Source organism: Microtus ochrogaster, linkage group LG9 (assembly GCF_000317375.1).
Source record: "Microtus ochrogaster isolate Prairie Vole_2 linkage group LG9, MicOch1.0, whole genome shotgun sequence".
Classification (NCBI taxonomy): Eukaryota; Metazoa; Chordata; class Mammalia; order Rodentia; family Cricetidae; genus Microtus; species Microtus ochrogaster.
This window is the reverse complement of record NC_022034.1, coordinates 25,438,283-25,456,319: the sequence shown is the minus strand read 5'-3', so window position 1 is coordinate 25,456,319 and position 18,037 is coordinate 25,438,283. Positions and strand designations below refer to the sequence as shown.

The 18,037-nt window shown below is 47.0% G+C and overlaps 1 protein-coding gene across 3 annotated transcripts in view; it reads right to left on the bottom strand.

Annotated features, from left to right (window-relative positions):
• The window catches only part of Traf3ip2 (TRAF3 interacting protein 2), a 43,260-nt gene that overhangs the window by 20,968 nt on the left and 4,255 nt on the right, over positions 1–18,037 (bottom strand). Inside the window, exon 2 of one of the 3 annotated variants that reach the window (XM_005363539.3) lies at positions 7,857–8,693. The exons of 1 other annotated variant lie outside the window; for it this stretch is intronic. In XM_005363539.3, the coding sequence (XP_005363596.1) occupies positions 7,857–8,685 (829 nt within the window). In that variant the 5' untranslated portion in view covers positions 8,686–8,693. Of the gene's footprint in view, positions 1–7,856; positions 9,108–18,037 lie in introns of those variants that run through there. One more of the 3 variants, XM_026787334.1, reaches the window with a different exon arrangement.

Genomic DNA, 18,037 nt, shown 5'->3' with positions numbered 1-18,037 from the left:
AGGAATCTTTGGGGAATGACAAACTCAAGCACAGAAGAGCAAACAATTAATATGTGTGTTTACTAGTGTGGCTGTCTCCAGGTCCCCACGTCTGGACTCAGAACCCTGGGTGGAGTGGAGTGATTTCATTTATTTGTATTTTAATAAATAAAGCTTGCCTGAAGATCAGAGAGTAAAACAGCCCCACTGGTTAGCCTTACAGACCAGGCAGTGGAGGCAGACACCATTAATCCCAATAGCCACACTAGTTTGCCATAGAAACCGGGCGGTAGTGGTGCATGCCTTTAATCCCAGCCCTAGAGAGGATATGAGAGGAGATAGGTCTCAGACACAGTCTCATTCTGAGATTCCTAGAGGCAGGGTTGCCATTTCAGACTGAGGTAGAGGTAAGAGCCAGTGGCTGGCTGTTTTGCTTTTCCGACCTTCAGGTTGAACTTCAATATCTGTCTCTGGGATTTTATTAATCGTGCTACATTGGATGACCCTGGCAATTAACTCAGGCTAGTCTCTCAGGTCTGGTCAAACTCCCTGGAGCCATTTCATTGTTTGTCTTGACCCTTCTATCAGCTGTATCCTTCCTACCATTCTTCCTCTTGAAAAAGTGACATGTACCTCCAACGTAGGCCATGTACCGGCTTTGACACATGACCCTTGTCCTGCTATTGTTAAGCCCTGATCATTGCAAACAGAGGGTTTGAGAAAAAAGAGGAGTCGAGGAGATGAAAAGGATTTGCCTGGGCCCGTCCCTGCTTGGGGCTGACAAAGGAAACAAGGACTTGGAGGGGAGGTCTAGGAATGGGGAGAGAAGACCATGGAGCCACTGTGGTCTAGGACAAGGCCCTCCACTAAGGCTTTGCTCCGACAGCCTTCTTAGAGCGGGTCACACAAATCCCAAGAGGTCTAGTTTGCCAGTGGGGATTGCAGGGCAGCCAGGCAGGTCGCCACTGCTACTCAGGCTAAAACAGGAGAAAAGGTGGTCCTGGCATCATGTCACAGGCAGGAGCCCAGCTCCCCTTTAAAGTAGCTTTGCATGGCTTTAGAAACAGCTGCGCCTGCAATCCCCCAGCACATACTGCACCAAGATACAGCCTGCATGACCAGGTCCCTGTGCTTGATCTCACCTCCCACAACACTGTCACGGGTTTATCATGGCTCACTTTCATCTTGAATACCCCAAGCTGGTTCCCACCTCTAGGATCTGAGCTTACCATCTCCATGCAGAAAGAGTTTGCCTTAGATCTTCACAGCTCAGCTTCTACATGGCTCTTATCACCTCAGGGAGTTAGCCCCTGGCTGAGCTACCTTCCCTCTCCCCTCATCACTAGGAAGGGTTTATAAGAACAGGGTGAATGGGGGTTTGGACATCATTCACCAAGCATCCCACAGCTCCTTAGGCAGTACCCAGTAAATGAGGAATAGTTAGTTACAAAGGACCCATTTTGGACTGCACAGCCTGCTTGCTTAAGTCTTGGTTTGCTAGCTGCCTGCTTTTCCTCCTCTTCCTCTTCCTCCTCCTTCTCCTCCCCCTCCCCTTTCTCTGAATCAGTTTTGTCCTCCAGAAATGAAAAAGACAAGGTCAAAGAGGAGAAACTGCCAGGGCCTTGAAAGCTTTTTCAAGGGAGATGCTGAAAGTAAACTCAAGTGAAGTTTTCACTCTTCAGAGCCATTTTTGCTCCCCATATCCATTAGTGAACGGCTAATAACATTTTATTTGCTTTAAAAGGACTAGCAGGCTCTAATCATAGGGTGTGTTCCTTTTCCAGAAGGCGGATGTTAGTGCTGTTAATCAAAAGCCTTTGAATCAAGGTCAGATGATTTCGAGGAGATTATCTCCCTGCACAACATGTTTGTGTCGCCTAGCAACAAATCGTATCATTAAAATCACTAAGCACATGGGCCGAGTGTTTGACTAGCTGTAACTCAAAGTTCTGAAACAGCCACCTGTGGTAACAAGTTACACCAGTGTGTATGAAAATGACCCACCTCGTTGGTTTTTATATTAGAGTACCAACAATATAATCCCCAGTATCATCCTCTTGTTCAAAACAAAGCCTAAATACCAAAGGGTCAACCAAAATGAAGCCTTTTCTTCTGTGTGTGGAACTTGGGCCATTTTTTTCTGGAAATGTGGCTAATTGCAGAGGAAAGTTGTTACATTTAAAAAGTAAGTTTATTAGGTAAATAATTTCAATTGCCCAAGATTTTCTTTATTTTATTTTTTTGTTTTTTACATTTTAACTTATTTTGTCTTTGTGCACTAGTACATAGACACGCATGCCTGGAGGTCAGAGGACAGCGTGTGAGAATTGCTCCTCTCCTTCCAGCATGTGGGTCCCAGGGAACAAACAAGTTGTCAGCTTAGTTGGCTGCCACCCTTACCCGCTGAGCCACATGGCCAGACCTCATTGCTGTGCTGTAACCTTCTGTTCTACTAGCACGGCCAGGCCTTGCTAGCTCCATGCTGAGTACAGGCCTAGGTGCTGGAGTTTGTGTTTTCAAGAAACAGTAGCCTAACTCAGGAGGGACTACAGATTCCTTACCATGGCCTTGCTCCTGCCTTCCCTGGCCTGCCACTCTCTCTGCCCCACCTCCTCTGGCCCGCTGCCTTGTTTGTGGCACCTTAGTAACATCAGTCTCCTTGCCTCTCTTTCTTTAGCTTTCAGTTCAACTGTCTGTTCCATGAGACCCAGTCTGCCTGCCTGCCTGCCTGCCTGCCTAGTAATATTCGTTCCAACCCTGGCTATTTCCTTTATAGCATATATGCTTTTGTCATGTTGTGTGCCTGTTCCTGTTTCTACTTATTTTCTGTCTGCTTACCTCATGTCTTGTACTATCTATGCAGTGCCCAGCAAACAACATGGCAAATTTTCCTAAGAAGTTCATTCTCCTCCCTTCTTTCTCTTCCCACCATACCATTAAAGATAGCCTTTCAAATACTTGATGTCACAGAAAGCTCTACCAATGCTTAGAGGTCTCTCTCTTCCCCAGAAGGTAGAATCTTCTTTTTGTTCACTCAACAAATATTTAGAGACCCTCTACTCCAGGCACACAGTGAACAAAGATGAATACGATACAGTTCCCTTCTGCAGCTCAAGATAAATAGAGACAGAGAGATGTGTGCGTCTGGAGGTGTCTGTTTTTCAACACAAACCCACACTAGTCTGCGTGCGAAGGGGAGGCATACAGATCAGCAGCCACCTACTTGAGAATCGCTGCTCAAAAATAGCTTCCCACAGACTTGTCTCCTGTGCCTAAAATTCCATCAAGAGCGTTTCCTCTAGGAGATGGAAGGTGGGTGATGTGATAGACAGATGACTTGCTAGCGCAGTAACTCCTCAGCACTGAGCACAACATGAAAACAGCAAGAATGAAAATCTTGCAGAGTCTTAAATGAGCACCCAGCGCTGCATGCTGTTTGTCAGTCTCGTGAGCCGCTTGGCCTCAGTACAGACGGTCTGCATGTCACAGGGCTCTTACCACTTGGAATTGTAAACCAAGCCCTAAACAAGGTTTTCCATGTATCAGGGAAAACAGTCAACATTTTTCTTCCTTATTAAGAATGGTAGTAAGAGAGCTTATGAGGGAGAAAATAAAATCTGATTTTCAAGTTGTCAAGAAACATCATGATAAAATGCAATCGGTTTAGCCAGGAAACAAAATGGCCAACATAAATTGTTAGAAGAACTCCCACAGCTGTAAGCAGCTGGGGCTCCTGCAAGGCAACTCCTTCCTTTATCATTGCTTCCATCTGGTTTATTTTTCCTTGCCTTAATTGTACATGCATTCTAGCATACAAACAATCACACGTGCCTGGGAACATTTACCCACATGTCCTATTCCGCCTCCTTAATAAGGAAAACAAAAATTGTATAAAGCATAAGGGCTCATTAGATTTAGTCCCTTCTTTTGCCCAAACATTTTTCTTTTATTTATTTATTATTTTATGTGGCTTAGTGTTTTGCCTGCAGGTATGTCCATGTAAGGGAGCCAGATCCCATATAATGGAGTTACAGACAGTTGTGAGTTGCCATGTGGTGCTGGGAATTGAACCCGGGTCCTCTGTATGAGCAGTGTTCTTAACTAACTTCTGAGCCACCGCTCCAGCCCTGCCCAAATAAATTTGTATTGTGGCCTTGATTCGCTTGTTTCATCACAAGTTTCATCTGGAGACCTTCAGTGGAAGGGTTCTTAAACAACAGAAGCCAACTTCTGGAGCTGTGGTAAAGAAAACTGTAGGCTATTTCATTGCTTGTTTTCATTGCCTTTGGATTTTTGTTTTTATATGAAAAGGGTGACCAGTAATGTTACTTTTGCTTTAATTTGCAAACTGCAAAGACACACCATTAGCATGATGATCATTATTTATTTATATATTCATTAACAGGCAAGGAAGTAATGCTCTCCTAAAGCCGAGGAGAACCACGTAGCCATGGTTTCCACCCCACAGCCTCCCTCAGGTGGACAGCTCTTTTGAAGTGGTTTTGTTGGCAATTAAGTGCAGTTATAGCCCTGACATGACACTCTGCATATACCTGTCCTGAATGGTTAAAATCCACGCCAGCCAGAGGGATCTGAGGGTGAAGGCTTCCTCTACAGGGCTGGGCTGCGTGCAGGATCCATTTCCAATCACAGGAAAACCAAAAGCAGCTAGTGCTGAGGCCTTGCTAGCAGCCAGCCACTTTTCCTGTAGCCTTTAATGCATTATCTCATTTAGTCCTCACAGCAACCTCCCAGGAGTCCTTGCTGCTAGGAACATCATTAATATTCCAGGGCTGCAGTATCCTGCAGAAAACCTTAAGCACTGGGCCATCCTGATACCTTCCCTGGGATTAGGGCTTTCGGGAGCAAGGGTCAAGGAGATGCATCATGAACTAGGCAAGCTCAGGTTTTACGCATTTTTTTTGTCCCCTTTGACTTTCATTTATCTTTTAATTACAGGAATGGTTTGCTATTTAAAAATTAGCAAAAGTATATAAGATTACAATTAAAACTACACCTGTCCCCTCTTAATCCTTACATTCTCTCATGTTAATGGGTGGTGCAATCTTTCGGGACTTCTAAGGGTGGGTATGAACATAGTTTCCTTTTGAGTAAACATGTATGGGATCAACTCTGTATCCTGCTTTCTGCCTTAATCCTTTTTATGTCAGAATATGTACACTGTTTTGTGTTACACAACGAGGACCAAGTAGACCACTACATAAATAAATCCTGACATGCGGTTGCTCTTCAACCTATGTTAAGCTATGTCTCAATACACTCATTATAAACTGAGAAAGTCAGGTCAAAATGTATTTACTGTACCTAAGCCCCTCAGCATGATTACCTTCGCAGCAGAGCGCCCTATAACTGATGTGCTGTTCACTTCGAGCTCTGTGGCTGGCCATGCACTGTGGCTCCTCCAGTCTCTACCCAGTCCATCATTTCTTACCATCCTGAAGTTACACTCTTAAATCAGGCATCAGCTCTGCTGCTCTGGCCCCTTATTAATAGACAGTGGTTTGCTTTTTTACTTTCATGCAATGTTTTATAAATATATTACTTATTTGTGTGTACATGCATGTGTGCGCACACAGAGGTCAGAAAAGAGCATCAGATCCTTTGGAGCAGGCGTTTGCAGGATGCCCAGTTTGTTATGTGGGTGCTGGGATCCAAACTCTGATACTCCTGATCTCTCCAGCCACCAACAGTGTTTGTTTTTGTGTTTTGAATTTTTTTTCCTTTTAATAGCTTTTTTTAAAAAAAATAAAATAATATGTCAGTGTGTGGGTTTATGCACTTGAGGGCAGGTGCCCACAGAAGCCAGAGGCATCAGATCTCCCTGCAGCAGCAGTTGTAGGCATTTGTGAGCTGCCTGATATGGGTAGTGGGAATTGAACTCAGGTCCTCTGCAAGGGCAGCACAAACTCTTAACTGCTGAGCCATCTCCCCAGCCCTCAGTGTTTTAATAAATATGCTGTTTGTGTGTATTTTTGCTTGTTTGATGTTTCTATGGGACACACTACTAAAAGTAAGACTACTATCCAAAAGGGAGAACTCACATTTTTGGTAATGAAATTGCCTTCCGATTTCCATTCCTATCAAAAGTGTATGAAGTGTTCATTGTCTTTTACCCACTAGCAGTAAGCATGTGCAGGGGTTTTATTTTTGCATCCATAATTACATAAAATATATTGTTACTTTTTTAATCATGTGTGTGTGTGTGCATGTGCTGAATACACATGTATGTGAATGCAGGCACCTTGGAAACAAGAGTATCGGATTTCCCTGGAGCTGGAGCCTGTGAGAACTGAATTCGGGTCCTCTCCAAGAGCAGCAAATGTTTTTAACCACTGAGCCATTTCTCCAGCACCATTTGTGGCCTTTCTTAAGCTAGGTCTCATATGCACTTTGGTGCTTTGTGAATTACTCCCATGTCCACCCCAAGTTCTCTCCTGTCTGTCTCTCTTCGTCTCTGCACTTTTGAGATCAAACACTCCCTTCCAACCCCCTTCAATGGAAGACATACAGAGAACAAGGGGAGGGTGAGCTGCTGAAAGAAAGCCAGCGCTTAGGCATGAGAGACGAAGTGTCCCCATTGGGACATGTCTGCCTTAAAAGGAGGCTGCCCAAGGGGGCAATGCTTACCTCCAAAGGCTTCAACAGGAAAAACTTTCCAGTGGGAAGATCTTCCTGGACTCTCATTATCAGAGTCAGAGCTTGTTTTGCTATCATGATGGAGCAATCTCCTGTCTGCTTGGGACTTGCAAGGTCTTTGACTAAGTGTTCACACCTCTGCACCTTTATCTAAGGGGTTAATCAGAAATGCAGATAAAAATAATGCTTGTCATAGAATTGGTTATTAGACCAGAAAAAACTTTAAATGTCTGAGAACAGAGAACAAGTTAATGATAACTCATCAATATATCTAATGAAATACAGTTCAGCCTTTGAGCACTTTATCTAGATTTTACATTTGCGTGTGCGTGCGTGCGCGTGTGTACATGCTCTTTTGGGTGCCACAGTGCACATGTGGAAGCCAGAAGACAGTTTGCAAGATGGCTCTCCATCCATCATGTGGGCCCCAGGGATGGAACTCAGGTTTCAGGCTTGACAGCAAGTACCCTTAATCACTAAGCCATCTCACAAGTCCAATTCAACATTCTAAGCGATGCTGGAAGTACACTCAGTGTCATTGGAAAGTATTTTATATTAGGTATATTTGCAAAGGATAAAAAAAAACCCAGTGAAGTAAATGTAGCAAAATCCTAATAGGGAATTCTATTTGGGTAAAGGAAATATCCCCTTTTCAACTTTTGGGCATATTTTGTTTGAAGGAAACTCCCCTCATACTGCTATTAGCAGAAAAAGTATCTTTACGTGCAGGTAAGTAGAATTTCAACAGCTTTTAAAACTAACCGGGAGACTTCTGAGAACTAAACCTGCCTATCAAAGTTCAGTTGTAGTGACTCAGACTTAAGAAATCCACCACACCTGTGCTGTGGTTGGCACCCACCAGGCACCTGGTCCCGCCCACTTTCTCAGCCAACTCTGATGGGAAGGGGACAGGGAAAGGAAGAACCCAGAAAGAAGCCCCAAAAACTAGGACAAATGAATTTTCTAGCAATCATCAGCGGCTTCTCTGCCTCAAAGCAGATTTTAATTGCTCAACAGGGGGATCCGCTTTGTCCTGAAAGCTTCCTAGAGGGAGATTTAAGTGAGATGGGTCTTGGCCAAGAAAATGCATCCTACTAAGGCCCCCTGGCAAGCCAACTGCATGCTGAAATACCGTGCCCCAGAGAACACTCTCCCTTACTGCCAGTCTTCGGACATGGGCAGTGTTGTTCAGAAGCCCAGAAGCGATAAAGATCACTTACATGGCGCCTGGTGATAGGGCCCTCCGGGACAATGATACTGATAGTTCCATGGAGCCTGTGGGGACGGATTGAGAGGAGGCCTCTGTGCACATGCTGGATACCTCTGAAGTTCACACTGAGGGAACTCCTGGGACCTCAGAGGCCCAGGGAGGTCTTGCAGGTAACATGTGGAGGTGAGGGGCAGTGGCCTTTCCAGCTGCCTGATGCCCAGGACGTCTTGGGGCTGGGAATCATACCCGGTGTCTATCGTGGGCACATCTGGGGCTGTTCTGTTCCTGTGGAGTCGGGGCCGAGATACTGTCTCTTGGCCACCACTGGAGGAGGCAGCCAGAGCATTAGGCAAACTTGGGTCCGACGTGTCTGAGTCATGGCCAGTGTCGGGAGAGGTTGCCGAAAGCTGAGCTCCCAGCCGTCTATTGCGTTTTTCCAGAAGTGAAAACCGGTGCTCAGGAGGGAGGGTGCCAAGCACAGACTCTGACTCAGGCTCACTGGCTTCGGATGAGCATGAGCAGAATCCCTTGCCAGGATCAGGGTGCCTTCTAAAGAAACTGGCATCAGTCTCCTCCAGGACTTTAGTGCGCAGGTCAGTGACCTGTTGTGACACGGGGTGGTGATGGGCAAGTTTCAGGGGAGGAGGGCGAGCCTGACAACGGTCTCCTGAAGCATGGCGAGAGGCTTGGCGTGCTGACAAGCTGCTGGGTGCCATGTTCCTTGTATTTGGAGCAGGTGGTTCCAATTCCTCTTCCAGGGAATATTCTGGGATTGGTTTCAGCAATTGACTCGGGAATGGTTCTGATTCATCAACCTCCACAGGAATGCTTCGGCTCATTCTAGTTTCTGGAACAAGAGAAAGCAAGCCAGTCTCAGAAGATAGAGCATCTTCTGACCTTAAAGGACCTGGTTCAGGATGTGGTTTAAATTAACAGTCGTGTGACACCGCTGTCTGCGGGGCCCCAGTCACAGCGAGTGGTGTACTCAGCCATTCCAGGCAAAGGCACTAATGTGTATTAAGATATTTTATCTGGAAGGCAATTGAAGAAATATGACCAGAAGTCATTGTGTGGTAGAAACTGCTTACCAGCAAGGGGAAACCACGGCTGAAAAGCAACTGCCGCTTACTGAGAAGAGAGAGATTATCAGAAAGTGGGCTGCCTTGTGTGTTTGGTATGCAGGATGCAAATAATCCCAGGAACGGATGGGGAACAATCTCCAGGACGTACTGTTGTTTGTTGTTTTTTTTTTTTTTTTTTTTTTTAAAAGTGAGAAGCAGGACACTGTGTCTGGAAAGAGGAGTAGCTGTGTGTGCCGGTGTGTGCAAACCCTTCTTTATGGGTGTAACTGCGTGATGTACACAGACCCGCACTGAGGGCGGTCAGAAGTGCAATGAGAGTTTTACCTTTTGAACTTACACTTTATTTATTTTTTACTCCAGTTGGCTATTGCTTAATAACACTAAATAAACCTAATAACACTAAATACGTTTCTTAGAAAAAGAAAGCACAAGCTTAAAAACAGGTCATGGTGACATTTTCCACTTAACAACTTGGGTCGTTTGGAGGATGTATTTACCTCCGGGCACTGGGCCTGTAATGAAGGAAGCCATGACTAAAGGCTTGTTCAACTACCCTTGGCCCCCAGAGCAGAGCCCACGATCCCAGCAATACTGCTTGTATCTCTAGAAATCGACCTAACACAATGGGGAGGAGGAGGAGCTTCCCTTGTCTGTCTAATCATTAGCTGGTTGCTGGATGCCCAGCTGTAGGGCAAACAGAGGAAAGCCTGGGAGATGGGGTGCTGTTGGGACACTAGGGGGTTCACAGGACGCTGCAGAGCAAGTGTTGTAAGAGCGAGTGAGTAAGTGTCAGAAATCCCGGTGGTTCATACTTCAGAGGGCCTCTCTACACAGCACACTTCAAATACTAGAGAGAAAAAGGCTGTGTGTGGAGTTTAAATTCCAACTTTGGATCCATGCAGCCTTTCAGCCACCCCCGTTTACAGAGAGCCTAGTGCGCCTAACGTCACAGAGTACATAGATAAATTATTGTTCTAAGACAGCTTTGGAGAGTAGGCGTTTCCAGTCTTTTACACCGTGTGCCCACTCCAATAAGAGAGGGCAGCCTGCATGGCAATGTTCCCCTTTCACAGAGCAGGCCAACAGTTTGCTTCTAGGTGGAACCCAGGGCTTTCCAGAGTAGACAAACATCTACTACTAAGGTAGAGCTTTGGTCCCTGTCCAATGCGCTTAACTGTCTACAGAAAACCAGGCATGTTAGCACATGACTATAGTTGCAATTTTTACAAAGGCTGAGGCAGGAGAACCGCTTAGGCTGAGGAATAAAACATTGCTCTTGCTCCCTTGCTGTTGCAATCCTGTGCTCTTCCTGGCACACGGGAGGCAGCCTCAGCTCTCAGCTGCCCTCAGCCGTCCCTTCCCAGGCTGTTGTATACATCCCTTGGAAGAGATCCCGCCCTCTAACTTGGTTTGAGCTTTTGAAAATGACTAAGAACCTACCAAAAGATAAAAAAGTAGCCCGCCATTTTACTATTTTAAAATCATTTCCTCTTATCCTTACAGTTTGTCTGCATCTACAAAATGGGATACACTGTGTAGCATGCGCTTCAGCTCAGCCTGCTGGGAAGCAGAAGTCGTCTCTCCGGTGGCCGAGGCTTTTTGAGCTCCTGCTCTCCTCCCTGAGCCCGCGGTAAGTGAGAGGGTGAGGAGGGTGGACAGCGAGCCAGCTAGCAAAAGGATCACATTCTGCCAGCTCTTGTCATGTGATTCACATCCCTTGCTCAAACTGCAAACACTTCGGGTGCAAAGGCTCCTAATCTCCGCGGGTTTTCAAATGTGGATTTCTGAGAAGTAACTTCGTACCCAAAGCAAAGTTTCGGATTTGACTTTTCTAGCTCAGAGGTCTGCCAGGGGCTACAGGGAGGCTAAAATCACAGGTGACAAGTGTGGCCATCTCACGTGCCTTAAAACTGGTCTGTAAAGGGGCACATGGCCCCTCAGGTGTAGGAAACAAACCTGTCATGGCAATGACAACCCTCACAGTAACACTGTAGCATCAGTAATCACTACAAAATGAGAATGGACCCCGAGGTTTGAAGTGAGTCACCAGCAAATATACACAGACAGCAAGCCCTTACTCCGTGTTAGTGGCCCACCCCGAAGGCACAAGCTCAATTACAACTGTTTTGCTTTTCTAATGTCTACGGGTAGTGCAGCATGAAAGAAAGAATGAGGAGACAGTGAAAGCTCATCAGAAGTATTCCTAAAGACACGGACAGCCTATGCCTCCTGTGTCTCTCCATCTGACACAGAGAGAAAACACGCAGACACGCAGCAGGACCTACCCCAGGGCCTTTGCCCTCGTTCTCTCTCAGAATACCCGCATGGCTCCCTTCCTTTCTCCTCAATTGTCGCCTTCTCAGTGAGGTCCCCCTGGACTCGCTTGGTAAAGTGTTTCCAGTCTCCCTCCCTTCCACGCCCTCTCTGTTTTCCCATCCTCTTTAGCAATCATTGCCATCTTACATATTCCACCGAGATAGATAATGTAAACATTATCCTGTTTGCTTCCAAAATATAATTCACCACACCGTGGCTTGTCAGTCCACTACCCACAGCCCTGACCAACACCTAGAACCACACCCGGCACTGGTAGACGCTCAGTAAGGGTGTGCTGACTGAATAAATGGTCGCTGTCTACTGTACGGCAGTACTTGCAGCTGGATGGTTCCCTGGCAGGGTTGGCATTTGTAGACCTGGAACCTCCCAGCTCTAGCCCTGGTCAGAAGTGTTCAGCCCTCTCCCTGGCAGTCACAGGGAGCAGCTGCACATAGGGTAGAGGGGTTAATCAAAGATGCAGTTTTCACTGTAGTAAGACATTGTAAAAATATTATTCCTTAAAAACAGCCCAGTATTTCTCCACTGCTAACCATTCCCACTTTTCTTGTTTTTTTCTAGGCTCGCTCCGTGTTCTGTTCATGTGACTCTCACCCTGTTGTGGCCTGTACTCCAGTCCCTGACACAAGGCAAGTCCGGGCTGATGTAGAAAGTCCCTGCTCAGCTAGCCATGACTTTGGAGAAAGCCTCTGACCTCTGAGTGGACAGAAGACCTGGATGTCAGCGTGTGGTAGCCCTGGAGCCTGCATTGCTGGGACAGCTCCAAAAGACTATGAAGCACAGGCTTGTCATACCTGGAGAATAAGAGCATGCCTGCCACACTGTGGCCCTCTCTGCGGGAAGGGAGAGGCTAGGAGCAAACCTGGTGGGTGGGGTTATGGCTGGGACTCCTGGAATTCTCAGGGCAGATGCCAGGCTCTGCTTAGAGACTATGGTAGGGCGGAGCCTCCATGCCTCAGGCGAGCAGATTCTCCCTTGCTCTAGCAGGAGGAAAAAAGAACTATCAGAATTGTGAGTCTGTGCCCTTGATAGAGCAGTTTTGCACAAATCAGGAGCAGAAGGAGAGAGAGCACGATCAAGGAACTCAGGACCGCGAGGGGTGCACCCACACACTGAGACAATGGGGATGTTCTACTGGGAACTCACCAAGGCCAGCTGGCCTGGGTCTGGAAAAGCTTGGGATAAAACTGGACTCTCTGAACATAGCGGACAATGAGGACTACTGAGAACTCAAGAACAATGGCAATGGGTTTCTGATCCTACTGCACGCACTGGCTTTGTGGGAGCCTAGGCAGTTTGGATGCTCAACTTGCTAGACCTGGATGGAGGTGGGGGTTCCTTGGACTTCCCACAGGTCAGGGAACCCTGATTGCTTTTCGGGCTGAGGGGGGGGGGCTAATTGGGGGAGGTGGAAGGAAATGGGAGGCGGTGGCGGGGAAGAGACAGAAATCTTTAATAAATAAATAAATTTTAAAAAAATGAAAAAAACGAAAAAAACAAAAAAAATTTAAAAAAAAAGAATTCCCTCTGCACAGAAGTGTGCACATCATGCCAAACGAAGTCTGTAAAGACAAGGGATGCAGCAAAGACTCGAGACAAAATGGCTCTGGGTTTAAAATGCATTGTGTATCTGGACAATGAATACGCTGTCTTTTCACAAATAATGGGGAAGTGCCATGCGAAATGAAGTGGAAACATCTCCGAATGTATTAGTTTAAAAAAAAATAAAAGAGTCACATGGCTGGCTGTGATGTAAGACTGTACGTGTGTGTCATCTCCTAGAAACTAGAATAATGGTTATCTCTGGGCAGGGAGCAGGGGGATTTACTTTCCAGAATGGCCTGAGCCTTTCCTAATGTGTACCGAGTGTGTATCTGTCTACCGGACTCTTTGTTAGAATACCATTGACTTGGTGTTCACAACAATTAAGAACCAATGCCAACCATGACTCCCAGTCCACCTCCAGGAGCCCGTGAACTCCCCAGAATACAAAAGACAAAACAGAGTGCCTATTGGCTGGCTGAGCTGCAAACGGAGGCTAGGTTCCGAACAACTGCCAGAGTGAATGGCCCCCACAGTGAACGGCCACAGTCAGGAACCATTAGCCCCTCTGTTCCAGCTCCAGAGACAGCAGTCTTCCTCATGGAAGTCTCGCTCACCCACTTCGGGCCGAGAACTGCAATTGCTGTGTTTCCAGCTCTTGTGTTTGGATTCCCTGTTCTTTTTTCTTTTTGTGAGAGAGGGTATCACTGTGTGCCAGTCATATCCGTGACTGCCCTGGAACTACACATAGACCAGGTTGGCCTTGATGTAGCCTCTGCTTCCTGAGTGTGTGTGTGTGTGTGTGTGTGTGTGTGTGTGTGTGTGTGTGTGTGTGTAGGAGCTGTTTTCTTTTTTATGTGTATGAGTGTTTTGCCTGCCTATATGTTTGGCACCACATCTGTGCCTGGTACCCTGGAAGGTCAGAAGAGGACACTGGATCCCCTGGAACTTGAGTTACAGGCGATGGAGAGCTGCCATGTAGGTACTCTGAACTGACTGGGTCCTCTCTAAGGGCAGCAGCCTCTGATCACTGAGCCATCTCTCCAGCCCTCTTCATTCTCCTCTGTCAGTTTCTCCATCTCTCCCCAAACCTCTGGCTTTCCTCTTCCCCTCCCAGGTCCGAGGCTGCGTCTACTCTCTTCCAGCCCCCAGCAGGACCAGCTTTGCAGTCAAGACACTCCCCACCCAGGATGTGTGCCCTTGGTTCTCTTTCCGGAATTGCTCACGCTCCTTCCTGCCGCCTTTCTCTGCACACAGCCCTGCCACTCGGCTCCGATCTTCCCTGCTGTACCATCACGCACCTTCACTCACCAGAGTCCTAGAAAGGAGGCTCATTGGTCTCCACAGACCGCTGTGATCTCACCAGGACCTTGGTCCCTCTGGTCACCTCTTGCATTCCATCAGACGGCTTCCTTCCCCCCCCCTTGCTGTTTGAAACCCAAGGCTCCCCCAGGACACAAGTTAACAGACCTAAGGCCGTGGTCATGCTCACAGTTCGCCGTAGCTCTGACTTACAGGTGGTTTTGCCCTGAATCAACACGTATTTCTCAGGTGTGAGCTATGCTCAGAACTTAACTCCTTCTGGATGCAGACATCTGGATTGTGATTGCTTCCCTACCAGCTGTGTAATTAAATGTCATGACCATGACAAAGTTACTTCTCTAGGTGTCATTTTTCTAATCTACAAAAAGGAGGGACTAGCAACTCTATCCCATAGGGGTGATACAAGGCTAAAAAGTATAGCATGCCCAATGCCGAGCCTGGTCCACATCCAATTCTCAAGTTATTTTTGTCCCAGCGAGAGACTGGCTTTGGAATAGTGTTTCTAGATGCTGTCCCGCACAGGTGTACCAGCTACAAAGAGTGTCATCCGATCCTAGTGTATGAGGACCGTAGCTGTGTAACCAGCGAGTGTACACGAGAGGACTCCACATTTGATTCATGGCAGCTTACCTGGTCCTGGGCCACAAGCAGAGTGAGAGTCCCATTCAGCTGTTCCTCCATGATACACATTAAAGAGCTTTGCGAAAGCCACATGGGAGATTGGTGAAGGCAAACCTGCCTAAGGATCTGTCTCCCAGCAGAGAGAATGGTGGAAACAAACCATTGAGATCCGTGCTTGGCACATTTTCCCTACAAAGGACCAAATAGCACATCCTTTCTGGTTTATGGTTCATATGGTGTCTCTTTCTTGTATTCCAGTGTGTGTGTGTGTGAGAGAGAAAAGAGAGAGAGAGAGAGAGAGAGAGAGAGAGAGAGAAGTTTCTTATTCCCCTGAGGCAGGGTCTCTCACTGAACCTAGGCTGACTGGCAGGTGAGGTCCTAGGATCCACCCACGTCTGATCCCCAGCACTGGGTTAAGGGCCTGCACAGCCATGTACATCTTTTTCCTGGGGATTTGAACTCAGGCCCTCATGCTTGCCCAGCAAGACTCTTACCCTCGTGCCTCACTGTGTGGGGTTTGTTAAACACAAAGCTGGGGGCTGGAGAGATGGCTCCATGGTTGAGCATGTATACTGCTCATGCAGAGGGCCTGCGTTCTGTACCCAGCATCCACTGGGAACACAGCATCCACGGATGGCGTAGAACAACCTATAACGAGTTCCAGAGGGACCTGGTGCCTCTGCCCACCACAAACAGCCATACTCACATGCACATATCATGCCTCCCACACACAACTAAAAATCAAAAAAAAAATTAATATAAAAATGCTTCTTAGCACTAGGCTAGTATAGAAAGACCTCATGGGCTACCTACCGTTGGCCTAAGAGCTGATAAAGACTATGCTGATGTAGCAAAATGCAAACCTAATAAAATGGCTCTAGTTAAGAAACAGTGCCCTCTCTTCCCTGTTCCTATTAATACTTACTGAATGCATAAGTCGTTACAAGGATGTTTTTACACAGTATAAAAATACTCATTTAGTTCTCACTGTGGCCTGAGTTGATAGGGGCTATTGTTGGCTCTGTTTTATAATGGGGAAACTGAGGTACAGGAAGGTTAAAGAACTTCCTCAAGGTCCTATGGCCAGTAGCAGTTCAGCCCAGAGCCCGCGGGCTGAGCCGTCTGCATTGAGGCTCTATTTATTTGAGAGGGCGGGCAGCCTAAGTGGGAACTGCTAGCAACTCCGTTCTAAGTCGGTTTAAGAGCGGTCACCTTGACCTGCAGAGGCGTGGGAGCGCATCAGTGAAGGAGGAAGCCTGGGCATCTTTCTCTGGTGCCATTGCAATGGAGGGCGCTCTGAGACCGCAGCGGCATCTTGACCTGGAGAGGCATGGGTATGCACACCTCCGGTGTTCACCCGGGCCCCACAGGAGGAAGCCTGAGCGACTTTCCCTCGTGCCATTACAATGGAGGGTGCCGACTGCAGAGGCATCTTGATTTGAAAAAAAAAAAAAAAAGCCCTTGATTGGATCTCATTAAATTTTAATCATAAACTGAATTCAAAATAAATTGAAACCTGGATGACAGAGCACAAACAAAGGGCAGTGATAAATGGCAGTGCAGCTGGGACAGGGACAGCGTCCAGGGGGCATCTCCGAGGCAGGGACGGATGGGATGTAATGAAGGTGCTGGGTCCCTGGAAGAAGACAAATAGCAGACAAGGAACAGAGGAAGGGCGAGTGAGCAGCCTGAGTAATTAATAAACGCCGCCACAGCTCCTGAGTAATCAAGACTAGCTAGTCACCAACTGACTGGATTTGGGCTTGGTTTTTTTGAGACGTGGTCTCATGGAGCCCAGCCTGGCCATGGAATCCTGATTCTCCTGCCGCCACCTCCTAGATGCTGAGATTATAGACAAGCCCCACTACATCAGGCTGGATTTTGCTTTAATTTTTTTTGTTTTGTTTTTGTTTTGTTTTGTTTTTTCAAGACAGGATTTCTCTGGAGCTTTGGAGCCTGTCCCGAAATTCACTGTTGTAGACCAGGCTGGCCTTGAACTCACAGAGATCTGCTGGCCTCTGCCTCCCAAGTACTGGGATTAAAGGCGTGCGCCACCACCGCCCAGCTGGATTTTTTTTTAAAAATATGTATGTGTGTCTGTGGACTTGTGTGTGCAGTACACATGTGTGTGTGCTTGTGAAGGCCCAAGGTGGACACCAAGTATGTCGCCCAGTTGCAGGCGCATGTGTGTGGAGGACCGAGCCCAAAACCACGCACCCTCATAGGTCACTCTCCACCTTCTGTATCGAGGCAGGGTTTCTCCCACCTGGACTTTGTGGGTAGTATGGCTAGCCAACTTGCTCCAGGAGTTCCCTGTCTCTGTCGCTAAGCACTGGGGTTCTAGGGGGTCTGCCACACCCACTTGACTGGTAGGTAGGTTCTGGGGATCTGAACTCCAGTCCTGAATTATTTTGTTCTTTAAAAAAAAGTACAGTTTGGGTTACTGATAAGGTTGAAAAGTCCTAGAGACATATAGCATGAATATTTTGGGGGGCCATAATAAATAAATAGATACATTTATAGTTGGGAGGATCCTGAAATCCAATTTGGATCAGATACTTTTAATTACAGATCCTTGGGGTATTTCTTTTGCTCTCTAGGGAATAATTTAAATTTTTGCGTTTGTTTTTTTCTATGGTGTGTTGCCATGGTACCCATGCACAGCTCAGCAGACACCCAGGCAGGAGTCTGTTCTCCGTTTTCTACCATGTAGATCCCTGGCATCAAGTTCAGGCCTTCAGCCGGGTGGCAGGCACCTTTAGGAGCTGAGCCATCTTCTTGCTGGCCCCCAAAGAGTAGTTATGTGTGTGTTTAAAATCACAGATCTTTAGAAATATCTGTAAACTCAAGAATTTCTTCATCTACTGCCCAAATGTATGCAAATTACCATAAGGCTGTTTTGCTTAGTGGAACCTTGGTTTGGGGAGAACCAGTCAACTCGGGTTCAAACTCCACTGAGCAAGCACTTCCAAGCTTACTTGCAGAATTTCCCTGAGAGAGAAGCTGTTCCATTAGGGCTTGCCAGAGGCTCTGAGGCGGGGTGAGCCTTGGAGACCAGGGAAGGTTCGCTGGACTTTGCACAGGAGAACTCACAGCAGGCTGAGGGCAGTCATTACACTCTCCTCTGACTAGCAGAAGTGACCTTGGGACCGGAGGACTGAGACTTCCGGGAACAGACTGCCTACCACACTGAAAGCTGCTAATAAAAACATTTAAAGAAACAACCTCAAGCCAGCTCAGGCGCTTTTGTTGCCCTTATCTTGTTGTTTTTTTTTTTTTTTTTTTTTTT